This window comes from Anopheles coustani, chromosome 3 (genome assembly GCF_943734705.1).
Source record: "Anopheles coustani chromosome 3, idAnoCousDA_361_x.2, whole genome shotgun sequence".
NCBI classification, from domain to species: domain Eukaryota; kingdom Metazoa; phylum Arthropoda; class Insecta; order Diptera; family Culicidae; genus Anopheles; species Anopheles coustani.
Window position 1 is genome coordinate 47838732 of NC_071288.1, and position 15366 is coordinate 47854097.

The 15366-nt window shown below is 47.4% G+C and overlaps 2 protein-coding genes across 3 annotated transcripts; both read left to right on the plus strand.

Moving 5' to 3' along the window:
• The first annotated feature begins 5382 nt into the window (after positions 1-5382).
• LOC131262213 (lipase 1) lies at positions 5383-6723 on the plus strand. Its single transcript, XM_058264169.1, has one exon. It carries the CDS (start codon positions 5383-5385, stop codon positions 6619-6621), a length of 1239 nt encoding a protein of 412 aa, XP_058120152.1. The 3' UTR covers positions 6622-6723.
• Positions 6724-7072: 349 nt separating this feature from the next.
• LOC131272261 (nuclear pore complex protein Nup98-Nup96) lies at positions 7073-15061 on the plus strand. Of its 2 annotated transcripts, XM_058273931.1 has the most exons (7): positions 7073-7282; positions 7340-7646; positions 7778-10012; positions 10087-10339; positions 11144-14112; positions 14183-14295; positions 14390-15061. In XM_058273931.1, exons 2-7 carry the CDS (start codon positions 7373-7375, stop codon positions 14702-14704), a joined length of 6159 nt encoding a protein of 2052 aa, XP_058129914.1. In that variant the 5' UTR covers positions 7073-7282; positions 7340-7372; the 3' UTR covers positions 14705-15061. The 2 variants fall into 2 exon arrangements, with proteins under 2 accessions (XP_058129914.1, XP_058129913.1); XM_058273930.1 differs by having other exon boundaries at positions 7073-7646.
• The last annotated feature ends 305 nt before the right edge of the window (positions 15062-15366 follow it).

The following is a 15366-nucleotide window of genomic DNA, read 5'->3' on the forward strand; positions in this document are numbered from 1 at the left end:
GCACCGTTTTGTTTGTTATACCCTAGAAATTCTAATTATCACCCGTTCGGTTAGGCTAAAGCACACTTAAAAAAGGTGTTAGTGTTGATACAAAACTATTTGCGTCGTGTGTAACAGTAACATTTGTTTAGTGAAAATGTGTTTTTGAGTGATTTTGGCAAAGTTCGTTCCCATAATTTTTTTTTAGATTACACTTGTGTTTTGTAGTGTGTGCAAACTTATCAGTGTGATTTTGTATAGTTGATAATAACCGTACTTGATTTCACGTTCTTTACAGCCTTTCACTCACCAGCCGGCAAAACCAGCAGTGTACTTGGATCGTGAAACGATGTAAGCCTATTGTTGAATCCTTAAACTTACAGGATGGAACACGAAACAGGTTAAGTAGACAATTCGCATCTTTCTAGGATTTAGCGCAATGATTCCTTCCGCATTGTTTTTGCGAGCCTCGCTCGTTTTCTGATGCGAAAAAGTGAACGTCGCTTACATTACTCCTATCATCCCGGTCGATCCTAGAAAGCTTCAAATTATCTACTTAACCCGTGTGGTCATGTTTAACAATTCAACAAGAAGTGTTTTACAGTAGGCTTGGATTGTTTGAATATTCAAGTACACTGTTGAATTTTCGGTATGTCGATATAATATTACTCCACTTTTGCTTGATAAGCGAACAAATAGTAAAGTAAATAGTACGTTGTTACTTAACTATACAAGACGGTCTGCCAATAGGAAATGTATATATATTTTTTTGTATGTATTAATATACAATCCATTCGTAATACTGGTTGGTCACTGATTTGACTCACAAAAAAATTATGCATATGACCTGCAACAAACATGCATATGTATCACAGGCATATAAAAGCCAATGCTTTTTTTCAAATGTGTATTCTGCATCGTTTAAAGGCGTGTGAACTGCTTTTTTCAAACGTGTAGTTCGGAGACCCCCCTTAACAATTTACATACCGCCGTAAAGTATACTTGTTTCAAGACGGTATGGTGTGTTTTGCCCGTGGAATATATAGCGTTTTTGTTCAAATTGTGTGAATTTTGTATCTTCAATACCCTTCAACGGAAAACATCTTTTACATTGACTCGTAAAATAGTATCTGTTGTACCTTACTGCATCGAATACCTTTTTTTCAAACTGTTCAGAATAAAATATCTGAAAATTGTTCACTTATGCTATAAATCAGGGGTCTCCAAGCTTTTTTATGACGATTCCGCATTGGGTGGAATAACCGTATCATAGGGGCTTGGAAAGTTTATCATTTGCATTAAATGAAGTTGCGATGAAGTTAGAACAAAATCATCTACGTGTTGTAAATACCTCCGAATAGTGCTTGATGGATTGAATAATAGCATGAAAACTTTTTAGTTTCGCATCTTTTTATGTTTATCTTATGCACTTGCTAACACTAAATTGATCACACCAAACGTTTTACCTTGTAAAACACTTTTAGATAACAATATATCCCTGTTGCTTCGAAAACACAAGTTCAGCTTAAAAGGCTTGTATTGATTTGGTAGAATTTAATATAGCTGGACAGTGATGTGACATTTTGCGCTCCATATCAGACAAGAACTAGTTTAATCCCACATGTGATCATTTTCGCAACATTTTGGGTTGAAAGTGTTCGATATTGATCAAACTTTAATTTTTGAATGTAAATTGCCATTTGAAATCATTCCGAAGTCCCTTTAAAACTCTCATGGGCTCCAAGTGTCGGGAACGTTCTCTACGACAGAACGTTAAATAAAAAAGTAAATAGATTTTTATAAAGACGAAAAAATTTACTACGTCTATTATACTGATTAGAGATGAAATTTACAGCTTTATGTAAATGACGCTGTCCAATAGGACTATAGGAAGATGACAAATACGGGATACGGGTTAACAGTGTTTTTGGTGTCTATTCCTGGCGAAGACTACGTAACCTCTTACGCATAAGAATATTGACTATTCGAGAAAGTGAAGAAAAAAGTGACTTAACAGAAAGATAAAACCAATAACGATCCTGTTGGCTAAAGAAGAAGCAAATGTTAATGAATATTTGAAACAACTTTGCTATTTGCTGATCCACCCGGATCAGCTTTTGACAATGAACAGGCCCTGAGGGATAAAACAGCACTTACGAACGAATAATAACGAATTGCAACCTCTAGTACTTTTTATTTCTGTAGTTGAAATCTAACTAGATTGGAGACTTCCCTTGCCTCTAGTACCATCATCATTTTTAGCTTTGCAAAAAATGGCATATATATTTACATTTAAATGTGAATAAATGTTCATCCAATATCCATCCCATGGGTATATTTTTGATATATTCGATTGAACCGCACGAAAACATTTTGGATCAATAAATTTTATTTAAAATCAGGAGTGAGAAAACTCAATACGACTAGGGAATTATTTCTTTTAGGATAAAAGCTTACTACTAAATTCAAGTCTTACTGAGGGAATTTCAGGGGAGTCACGTGCTCGTCGGTTTGAACCTGGCTAAGTCAGATAACAAGACCCCCACCACCTGCCAATTTGCCGTAATACTATTTTTATCGGTAACAGGAAATTTCTCGAAGCAACACAATATTCTTCCTTCCTAGGGATAAACGTTTTAAGTCTTTGTTATCTCGAAAAACTTGAGCTATGCGCTCTCTTAAGTAAATATCAAAGAGCAGTTATCAATGAGTACGATGAGGAAGCCAAGTATCAGCTGTACTTGAGTCGACTATAGAAAAACTGTGAAGATTTCAATAGATCCATTAATGCTTCACTGTAGATAACTTTCGTACAACATAAATAAATGCATGGAAATTATCATTGTTGAATTCCAAATCTGTTAAACTTTTAGTTTAACTTAAAGTAATTATTGGACGGGAAAGTTAAAATTTACGATATGTTTGGTTGGTTGGTTATAAGACTTATGCTTTTCTGTAATATATATGCAAATATCTGTATGGTTTGTTTGCATCGTTTTTAACCCAACCTGGAGATGAAGTGCAATTTGCCTAATGGAGATGAAATGCAATTTGCCATGAATTAGTCTGATGGAGAGGAAATTAAATTGATAAATGGTTTTAACTAATAACAACCCGCGTTTTACACATCCTTTTCAACAACATCCCGACGATCGATTATCTTTTAATGCGTACGTTAAAGAAAACTTTGTTCAGATTTTTGTATATGCTCGAAAGATTGTCATGAAAATGTATTCTATTGGTAGCACCATGCTTACTACCTTCTGCTTGGCGTAACGACCTATTGGTCATGCCTGCCCGTTAAGGGCTTTCGAGACTTGTTTCCCTGTTCTACGTGGATAGTCAGTCCTCTCGTACAGGGGAGGGTTCGGTCTCGGTTGGGATTCGAACCCACGCCGTCGAGGTGATGAGCCCCGGCGCTCATGGGCCGATTTTCTAACCGACGCTACCACTTGGCTGTCGCGGACCCCCGATGCTTACTATGGGCAGGTTGATGATATTTATTCACACTGGTTATGTATCGAGTCGCCTTTATGTGAAGAAAATAAGTCTAAATGGTACCCGTTGAGGTTGAGGTCCCGAGCGTTTACGTCGCTCCTTGAACGCCGTGGGTTCCAACTCCCAACCGAGATCGCACCCTCCGTCCCCTGTACGAGAGGACTGGCTATCCACGTACACAAAAGGAGCATACTATTTGTAAGCCAATCTTGTTTAAATTTACTTTAAAATACAACACGTTATCTTCATTCTTTATCAAGATTCCCTTTGTTCAAAATAGATAGTCATCTTTACATGACCTTTAGTTTCTGGTTTAAACAATTCGATACAATATTGTGCACACTTGACATTATTTGAACGGATTTAGTCCGTATGGAATTGGGTGGTATGTCTCTTTCCTGTGGTGGCTCATCTCTTCTGTCTCTTTGTCCTTTTATTTCCACTTCACCTTATCATGTCATCATTCAAACGCATTGAATGTCCTACCTGATATCCAACCTCCAACAATTTTCATCGTTACAGGAGATTTAAAGAAGGGCTTGGAAGAGAATGACGAACCGCCGGTCCTTATTTATGACTCTGAATGATTTGCCCACCACCCCTCGTAGCGCCCCGCTGGTCTTCGGATTATGGCAAATTTTATATACGTTAAGGATTCGTTTTGTATGTTTTTTTTTCTTTTTTTTTATAAAATATTACTTATTCTCCGTGATACGGTTCAAAACAACTGTCGCAGTTAGGTAGATTGTAAGTCAGTTTATGTTTAATACAAGTTCCGTTTCATTTACATTTCTTAAATTGTTGTTTAGGTCGTCTAAACAAAGGTTGCACCTGAGGAGTACACAGTTAAGAAGTAGATATGTAAAGAGATTAATACCAGTATATCTAAAAGAACAAAATCGTACTAACTATAGTTATGTTAGAATATCTTGTCCACGTGGATAGTAAACGTAGCGAACATATGTTTATGAGGATTTTATCCTAGCGTAAACGTTTTAGTATAAGTCGAGTCAAGAGAAAGTAGAATGGTAGGCAGCAAGCATTTTTACTCCGCTATGCACTACGGCAACGATTCTGCGAAGGTTCTCCGTTAGATAATTGCGCCCAGCTAGCCGATTCGTTTTTTGCTAGCTATGGTTAAATTGCTTTTTTTTCTAAGAAAAATCATATATTTACTACCACTACTTAAAAAGAAAACAAGAATATGTCGAAAAAAAATCAAAAATATACAACCAATTTGGAGTATAACTTAATTTTGAATTGGTCCTCCTTTTAGTTTTTTAAGCGTTTTCTTTTTCCTTTCGCAGCCCCAAGCCCCTGTCGGTATGCAATACATGTCTGCCCTCCCCATTCGTTGGGGGGAGACTTGCAAGACCGTATGGTACCCGCACAGATTATCGCAAAGAGGCACTTCATTGATATTTATAGGGACGCCAAATCCGCTCCGCGTGTTGCATTCCTTCGCTCATCACGTTGTAATAGTCGCGCAAGATAACGAACTCCGAAATGCAAAAACTGGTGGGTGAATCCGTTGGCGTTGGCCAAATCAGTAACAGCTGTTGATGTGAGACCCTGAGGTCTTCCCGAGCGATAGAGTGTATTTTTCGCATCGCATGCCAATGGACCGATCTGTGCGTCCAATCGGTCGGGGTTTACCACAAAGTGATTGATCCGTGGTTATTCCCGTAGAACGTAGAACGTGGCCTGCGTCAAGCATATGGTGGCTAAAGATTGTGTATCCCCCAACCAGAGGAGGACGAGAGATTTCGTAAGTGTTACAGCACTTTTCTGGTATTAACCTAATCTGGTGCTTCCGATCGTTCGAGTGTCGGGTTCGGCTGTTTTTAAGTCGCGCAGAACCGGTTGAAAAGCCGTAGTATCGCCCCGACAGTCAGCAGGAGCAGTATGATGCAGTTACCAGCAAGCAGAAGGAATTTGCCCTCGTGGTTCGTGCTAGTTCTAGCGGTATCCGTGGCCTCGCCGCGCGCGACCGTTGCCCAATCGGATAAGATAAGATTTCGAGTGGACAGTGAAGATGGGCAGCTTACCGTGCCCCAGCTGGTTGCGAAACACGGCTACCCGGTGGAAGAGCATCCAGTAACGACGGACGACGGCTATCGGTTGATGCTGCACCGGCTGCGAAGTAACCGCCCAAATGCACTTGTGGTTTTGCTAATGCACGGATTGCTGTGCAGTTCCGCCGACTGGTTGCTGATCGGTCCGGGTAATGCGCTTGCCTACCTTCTGGCGGACCGCGGGTACGATGTCTGGCTGGGAAATGCTCGCGGTAATCGTTACTCGCGTCAGCACGCCAGCATCAGTCCGGCAGCGAAGAGTTTCTGGAAGTTCTCCTGGCATGAGATCGGGTACTACGATATTCCGGCCATGATCGACTATATTCTCGAGAGTACGGGGCACGATCAGTTGCACTACGTCGGCCATTCGCAGGGTACGACCGGGTTCTTCGTGATGGCCTCCACCAGACCAGAGTACAACGCAAAGGTGATCCAGATGCAGGCGCTAGCTCCGGTGGCGTACATGGAGCACATGAAGAGTCCCCTGCTGCTGATGATGACCAAATTTCTCAACACACTCGACACCCTGCTGGCCATGTTTGGCGTTGGCGAGTTCCTTCCCAACAATCCGATTCTGCACCAAATCGCCAAATACATCTGTCCTACGTCGACGGTGAACAACATGTGCGTACATTTGCTGTTCCTGCTGGCCGGATACAACCCATCCCAGATGGATCCAACGCTGGTGCCGATTTTGCTCGGGCACACGCCTGCCGGTTCGGCGACGAAACAGCTGGTACACTACGCGCAGGAGGTTCACTCGAGACGGTTTCGTATGTACGACCATGGGCCGGTCAAAAACTACCTCAATTACCGCTCGTTGACGCCACCGGAGTACGATCTGTCGAAGGTTACGGCACCAGTGGTACTGTACTACGGGTTGAACGATCTGCTGGCTGCCCCGGAAGACGTGCAACGGCTTGCCGCACGGCTACCAAATCTACAGCATAATGTGCGGGTTAATCACACGCTGTTCAACCATTTGGACTTCCTTATAGCGAACGACGTAAGAAGGTTGTTGTATGAGGAAGTTATTGAGAGGATAGCCGCTACTGAAGAGTCGGATTAAGAGTAGGAAAATAAATTATTTACAATCATTTTTTTTTTCAATATATGTGATTTTCCGTGTTCCACTATCAATAAGCATTTGTTGCAAGAGATAAGGTAATAATAAAAAAGCTACTTCTGTAAAGAATCAATGTTTATTATGTGAAATCAGGGAAATCAACGGTTTTTTCCATACAGCGGTACAGAATCTTTGAATTTGTGAACTAGCCCATGCAGCAAAAAGTTGTAGCAATTCTTTCTGACAGCTAATGTCAGCTAACTCAAGGTGTATAAATTAGATTAGATAGACCTATATTTATACACCTTGAGCTAACTGTGTTTTTCTCTCTTTCTCTCTCTCTCGCCCTATGCTTGAAAATGATGAAAACCCCAATTGTAGTAGTCACTGGTGTCAAAAGTACAAGCTCAGACGGGTCTCTATCATTGCCGTTCGATAAACTGTTGTGAAATATCATTGTTTAAGACATCGCCAGCTCTCATTCGAGTGTTTCCTTCGGTAGTGAAGATAATTTGCACAGTGCAGTACGTTGTTTTTGTGATGAGCGATACACTTTAAGGGCCGTAAATAGCAGTGCATCCTTTGATAGCCAGTGAGGTTATGTTGGCGCGTTTTTTGACGGCTCTGGTGGAATAGCGAAACACGAATTACAGGCCAACCAAAGGTAAAAACTACTTACCCCAAAAGAAACAGCATTAACGGAGCGCTTCGTTGCTGCCAGTGCAACGGTGGTGGAAACTGAATAGTCGGAACAATGTTTGGTGCCAAGCCCGGCGGTTTTGGCCAACCGGCCACCAACACTGGCTTCGGAACGTTCGGGACCAACACGGCGACGGCAAGCCCGTTCGGGCAAACGACCGCCTTCAGCAAGCCAGCGACGGGAGCCTTCGGTGCTACACCGGCCTTTGGCCAGCAACCGACAACGTCGCTCTTCGGCCAAACGCAGCCCACGGGTGGATTGTTCGGGGCCAGCACCACAACGGCTCCGGCCTTCGGTGCAGCGGCAACAACGCAACCTGGGTTTGGTGGTGAGTTACCAAACGAGAAGGAGGGGGTGCTTCGCAATGACGTCACGGTGCATTTATTGCGTCGCAATTGTTTTCATACGTTCGTTTATGTGACATTGTTTTTTTTCTATTCCCTCTCCACATTTCAACAGCCTTTGGTCAAACACAACCACAAGCACCGTCGCTGTTCGGTACGCAAAACAATACCGCGGCCAATACGTCCCTGTTCGGAAACAACAACAACACATCGTTCGGAGCACCGAAACCGGCCGGATTCGGTGGGTTTGGCCAACCGGCCACCCAAACGACATCACTGTTTGGCCAGTCGAGCACGAACAATACGGCCACGACGGGTTTCTTCGGCCAGAACACACAACCGGCAGGTGGTAGCAGTTTGTTCGGTGCGGCAAAGCCAGCCTTCGGCGCGGCAGCTCCAGTTGTCGGTGGTGGCAATGGTACGGCCGTGGTAAAGTACCAGCAGACGCACGGCACCGACACGCTGGTGAAGAATGGCCAAACGACGACGGTCAACACGAAGCAGCACTGCATCACGTTCATGAAGGACTACGAGAACAAGTCAGTCGAGGAACTGCGTTTCGAGGACTACGCCGCCAACCGGAAAGGGCCGCAGGCGGGTGGTGGTGGACTGTTTGGCGGTGGTGTCGCAACAACCAGTCTGTTCGGTGGTACGGCCGGTCAGCAGCAACCAACCGGACTGTTTGGTCAGAATCAGCAACAGCAGACCCCAGCAGGTGGCCTGTTTGGAACGTCGACCAACACGTTCGGTGCCACTACGACACCGGCGTTCGGTACGACAGCCGGGAGCACGTTTAACAAACCTTTTGGAAGCAATCCGGTAGCAACATCAGCTCCCGGGTTCGGTTTTGCCCAATCGACCACTTCCACGTTGGGTGGAGGTTTGGGAGTGAACAAACCGGCTTTCGGCGCAACCGGAACCACGACAGGGTTGTTCGGTCAAAGTGCCACTCCGGCTACGAGCACCTTCGGTCAGACGCCAGTGTTTGGTGGATTTGGAACGCAGAATGCAGGAGCACAGCAGCAGCAGCAGGGAGGACTTTTCTCAGGTGCCGGGACCGGAACACAGGGAACTGGTGCATTTGGCACGCTCGGTGCTACGGGGCAGCAGTCAAGTTTCAGCTTTGGTAACAACACACAAACCAGCGCCGCCGGGTCGACACTGTTCGGAGCGAAACCGACCAACACGTTCGGCACCCTCGGCGGAACCACGTTCGGCCAGGGCGCTACATCCACCGCGCCCACTTTTGGCCTCGGAACGAACACAAGCGTTGCCGGTGGGGTCGGTGGTACTTCGTTCTTCGGTAGCACGTTCAACAAACCGGCAGCTCCAACGTTTGGTCTCGGAACGAACACTTCCACGGGTACACTAGGTGGTACGGCGGGCGGAGGTCTCACGTTTGGTACCGGGTCGACTTCCCTGTTCGGCAACACCAACAACAAACCTGGTGGTCTCGGTACCGGCACGGGTCTGTTCGGCAACACGTCCACCCTAGGCGGCACGGGTGGGGGAGCGTTTGGTACGATGGGTGGCATGGGTGGTACGTTCGGTACTGGCACATCTGGCGGCCTAGGAATGGGCACTCTTGGCGGAGGAATGATGGGTGGTGGAGCGATGGGTACGGCCGGCGGTCAACAACCCGTTCCGATCCACCAGCAGATCCTGGCGATGGCCACCTCGCCGTACGGTGACAATCCTATCTTCAAGGGCATCAAGCCACTGGTCGGCCCGTCGGAAGACTCGCTGAAACCAACGAACCCATCGTTCCAGAAGGCGGTCCTGGAGGGATCCAACTACCAGCTCAAGGTATCGTCCCGCTCCGGGGGCACCGATCGCGTCAAGGTGAAACCGCTCGGTGCGGCACAGCTGAAGAAATCCATCTTCGAGGGCCTGGAAGAGTACGACAGTACACTCGAGGACAGCTTCACGCTCAAACCGAACGCAAAACGATTGATTATCAAGCCGCGCTCAACCAAACCGACCATCGTCATCCCGGAGAAGGCTCCCAACCAGTCCCAGGCATCAGTCACAACCCCAACGCGCTCTCCCACAACCGGTGGCAGCGTCCTTGGGGAATCGTTCCAAAATCAGATTCCACTTCATCTGACCGACAGTGCCGGCGGAGGTAGGCAGCAGCAGCAAGGATCGATCGATAGCAGCCGCCGCGTGTCCTGGCTCCAGTCGAACGTCCTGGACAAGGTACGCCAACAGCAGCAGCAGCAGCTGCAACAGGATAGTAACAATCCCCGGCTCTCGGAGTCGGTTCTCGACAACACGCTCAAGGATTTTGCTGCATCCGCAAATAGCCGAAGCGACCTAGCATCGTCGCCGGGTAGCATCATTCGAGAAGGTAACATCCGACACTTTTGGTAAAGCGGCCTCTTTCTAAAAACATAATATTTTGTTTCAATTCGTTTCTTGTAGAATCCGACGAAGCCGAAGACAACAGTAAGAGTGGTAACGGATCGAAGGGAACGGCCGGCAAAGATGGCACCGGCAACACGTCACCCACGATGGGTAACCAAACGGTGAATGATAGTTTCATCTCCAACCGTTCGTTCCTGAACGAAACGAGCATGATCGGAGGTGGTATCGGAACGGATCTGTCCACCTCGGTCGCGCCGCTCTCCGAGGAAGCTGAGCCGCATCCGACGGGAATTGTGTTGCGTCGTGCCGGGTAAGTCAAGAAAAAACGGGAAAGACTCACTGACTGTTATTGAAAACTCTTATTAAACTCGTCCACAGAGAGTTTGTTGGTTTCAATTGAATTTTGTCAAAAAAAAAGATGTAACTAAAAATAATTTTAAATTTTATGATAGTGTCAGTGTAAGAACCAAGGAAAAAGATCTGGCCATGTCTTCTGTATTATGGCAAACACTTTTGTCTTCTGTGACTTTGAAGATCTTCATCCTTAAGAACAACTCCAGTTTGTTTTTGTTTTTCAATATCTTATCAAAGTTGGCGAAGTATAACATTGACATTTGACATATCATCGCCAACGAGATACGATATAGTAAGATAGATAAAAAGAAAGGTCGATGTAGGTTTTCTACAACGCCATTTTTTTGACAATTTATTTAAACAAATGTTCAAAACCACACTTGCTCTTTGTGATAAATCTTCGCAATAATGTTTTCAACGATAAAATGTGGATCACGGTGTCCCATGGCCTCGTGAATTTTGTCGAAAAAGAATACTCCGAGTTCTTGTGACATTGATCTTGTTGGTCACTATGATATGGTCGAAATCAAATGCGAGGGTCTTCCTCATATGCAATTAATCCAAACCATCAATTAGCCAACATTTGTGTACTCTTGTTTTATAAAATATCGGGATTCACTAGCATTTACACCGGAATCCTAATTTAAAACGTCCTAAAACTTAAAAGTGATCGGATCGTAACCATAGGAACATGTCAATAAACCTCTCGAATTTCCATTCAATTTTGTTACCATGGTAACCTTTACATTATTTTCCTTAGATACTACACAATACCGTCTTTGGATGAGATCGCCCAGTTAATGGATGAGGATGGGCGTTGCGTGGTGCCAAACTTCACCATCGGTCGCAAGGGTTACGGTAACGTGTACTTCAACGAACCAATCGACGTTGCCGGACTCAATCTGGACGAGATCGTCCACTTCCGCCACAAGGAGGTAATCATCTATCCGGATGACGAGAACAAACCGCCGGTCGGCAGCGGACTCAACCGCAAGGCGCAGATTACGCTCGATCAGGTGTGGCCACACGACAAAACCCTGCACGAACCGATCAAGGATCCCCAACGGTTAGCCCTGCTCGATTACGAGGCGAAGCTGCGACGCGTCTGCGACAAACACGACACGCGTTTCCTCGAGTACCGGCCCGCCACCGGAAGCTGGGTGTTTAAGGTGGAACATTTCTCCAAGTACGGTCTGAGCGATAGCGAAGACGAGGAAGGTGGTGAACCGGTGGATCCGAAGAAGCTAAAGATAATGCCGATGGCGGGTGGCGGCCAATTGCTGCAACAGAAAAAGGTACAGTTGCTGAAAACGCCCACACAAATCCCGGCTGCGTCGATTGGGCAGGCAAAGGACACCGGCGGTGAGCAGGTGACTCCACGAACAGATCGAGAGGGAAACGTTGACATTGGTGATGGCACCGGCGTCGGATTCAACACATTTGATGAGTTTTTTGGGGACGAGAATATGAACTTCAACTCGCCGGGAGGCGGCCACAGGGACACACCGACCAGCCCAACCGCAGCGATCGCCTTGGAGATGGGAACGGACCCGCACAAGATTCAGCTGATGAAGGCGTCCTTCTTCGCGGACGACGAGTTTGACCGCCGCTCGATGACGTCCGAATTCGGTGGTCACAGCGAGGGACGTGACAGCCCGGATCAGATGGTCCCCACCGGGGGTCGTCCGATTGGTGGATTGCTACTGCAAAGTCTGTACGGCAGCAGCAAACCGTTGGCGCCGGTGGCGCGCAGACCTCTCGCAGCGGCGGAACCTCGCGGCGGACTACTGAAGATGGATGGATCGGTAGTGTCGATTGGAGGGTCCGGTTTTACACCGGGCAGGCTGCTGAAATCGTCCACCGTCAAGAGCGTGCACGGTGGGTCAACGCTGAGCCTGACGTCCGTCAGGACTCCGCTGAAGCAACCGCCAACGATCTCCGGTACAAAAACGGTCGCCTTACCACCAATCCCGCGACCGATGGGACCACAGGCCTTGCCGCTGGTAGTGAAGCGGGTCCAGGAAAAGCGCTCATCGCTCAACATGGTGATTCCGTTGTCCAGATTACTCCCCACTAGCGTCTTGTACGGGATGCAGGCTGATCTGACGTGCTTCCATGGGCGCAAGTTTAAGATCGGCTGGTCGCACGGAACGCTCATGGTGCAGCTGAACACGCGTGACAATTGCACTGAACTGGTCCGCGAGCGGGAAGCCGTGGCACGCAAAATTTCACCAGCGGTCGCTCTCAGCATGGATGCGGTGAAACCTTTCTTCCGCGGACGAGCCAATCACGACTTCTCGCCGGCGGCCCTGCAGCTGTTGCGCATCCAGTCCACCGCCGAAACGGTAACGATGACCGATGCCGAGTTTGCCCGCTCGATCGACGGACACCTGCGCATTCAGTTTCACTACGACGAGCGTCGCGCGGCACGGGAGAGTGACTGTCCGCAGCTGGTCGCGGGTGGCAAGCATTCCGCCCTGGAAGAGCATGCGGAACATGCGCGCGCTTTGTACGAAACCACCGGCGATCAGTACGACGAGCTGTGTGCGAACGTTTGGACACTGCTGGTCGCACTGTGGGGCGTCCGCGAGGAGCTGGAAGACGTCGACGAAGCGTCCCACCAGAGCACGATGTTCCGGCGCGATCTGCTTTCGGAATGGGTCGAGCGCGTGGTGACGGAACAGTCGCAACGAGAGGTTCAGCTTGCGGAGAAACGGGACTATCTCGATCAGCTGCTGGGCCTGCTCATGACGCACAAAGTGCTGGAGGCGTGCGAGCTGGCGTTCGAGAACGGTGACATCAGTCTGTCGATGCTACTGGCACAAATTTCCGGTGGCCCGATCGTACGCCACCTCTTGCAGCATCAACTTAGCAGCTGGCAGCATTCGCAGACGGACCGCTTCATCGATTCGCGCCGTTTGAAGGTATTTATGGCGATTGCGGGCATGCCGCTGCTGGTATCATCGACCGACCGAGCCATCAACCTGTTCGAGGATGCCGAGTGGTTGCGTGTGTTTGCCCTGCACCTGTGGTACCTCTCGAAGCCGACCGCCTCGATTCCGGACACCCTGTTTGACTACGAGGATTCGTTCCGTTCGAAAGATTACTTCGCACAATCACCGGAACCACCGTACCGGGTGCGCTATCCGGCACCAAAGGATCGTCCGGTGTACGATTTGCGCTATCACTTGCTGAAGCTCTACTCCAAGCGTAGCCACCCGCTGGAACCCCTGCTTAATCCGGCCTCGCACACATCCGACCCGATCGACTACCGGCTCAGCTGGCTTCTGCTGCAGGAACTCGAAACACTCGGCTATCGACACTGTTCGGAGTATGCACGTGCCCGCCTACATACCGCTTTCGCGGCTCAACTCGAAAGCCATGGCCTGTGGCACTGGGCCATCTACGTACTGCTCCATCTGAACGATCAGCCCCAGCGGGAGCTGGCCGTCCAACAACTGCTCTACCGGCACGTGCAGCTCCTGGCGGACGGTGCGGACGATGAACAGCAGCTCGAGACGGAGGACCAGGAGGACTACTATGCGTGCGAGCGTTTCATCGTCGACGAGCTGGGTATCCCCGAGAAGTGGATCTACTGGGCAAAGGCAGTCCGGGCGGGTTCGATTTTCGACTACCGGCGGCAGGCTCACTACCTCCTGCAGGCCAAACAGTGGTCCCTGGCACACGAGACCATTCTGCTCCATTTGGCCCCGGCGATGGTGATGAACGGTAAGCCCAACTGAGCCCAAGTGATTCATGACGCGAAATACTCTAATCTCGTAATCTTTTCCTGTTGCAGATAAAACGGAACAACTCATGGAAATGCTGCACACCATCGAGGACGTCAAACAAATTCCTAGCTGGTCCACTAAGGGTCAGATATTAGTCGACTTTATGGAGCTGAACCAGAAGGTAAGATCGAACCCCTCCAACCGCGGGACCGTTGGTAGTAAACAACTGCTTAACTACATTCTTTTCCTTCCCTTACCACCCGCTTCTCTTCCAGTTCGAGTTGCTCAAGGACACGACCGATCGCGAGCTGATGGATCAGCGATTGGAAGCCTTGAAGCCGAAGCTGTCCGACCTGTGCTCGGTGATCAAACTTTTCCCGTGCCCTACACCGAGCCACACGCTGCTGCAGAGTGAAATTGCGAAGCGGCTCGTCTACCTGATACGGACGTACTACGCGACCGATCCGCGGATCAGTGGCAGCGCGTTGATGCGCAACGCCCTCGAACGTTTGCCGCTGGCGGACGACAGTCTGTTGAGCGAGCTGACCCACATGCTAGAGATGTTCATGAACGAGGAGCTGCGTCAGTAGGCGGAGAGGTGCGGAGAAGGGAGTCTGCGTACACGAAAAGACAAACGACGGTAAACCGCAGTTTTTTTGGCATAAATGTTCTCTATTTGGTATGAATGTTTCGAGTCGAAGCTTGGGAGAGCGAAACCAAAATCACTTGTCACTTGTTTTTGTTACTTTGAGGAAGTCAAAAAAAACCATTTAAAATTAATTAAGGACTTCCTCTTATAAATTATGTATTGTTCGTTTTTTTTTCGAAAGGGTACCGCTTTCTGTCTCTGCCGTTACAATTTTGTAAGTGACTATTATAATTTACTTTGCTGTAAGATTATGTAATTAAATAATGGAAATAAATTTGGTCACATTTTTGTGCATCTAAATGAAGCATTGCTGGTTATCTTTGTTGTTTAATTAAGCTTAGAATGTGTACGAGAAATTTCTAAACTAATTTAAAAAGGTGTGGTAGACTAGAAGTAAATTTGTTGAACCATCATTGAAATAAATCGAAAGATGTTTTTCCTTTGAAGTTCTTATACCATACATGTTTATGCATATTTTCGAAAAATCTTAACTTAATCATGAAACTATGTATCAGGAAAATCATAACAGAAAAAACCACCCTAAAATCCAGCCAATGGTGAATAGAAGCCGTTATTTTCCAACATCGTTCCAAATTGAAAAAT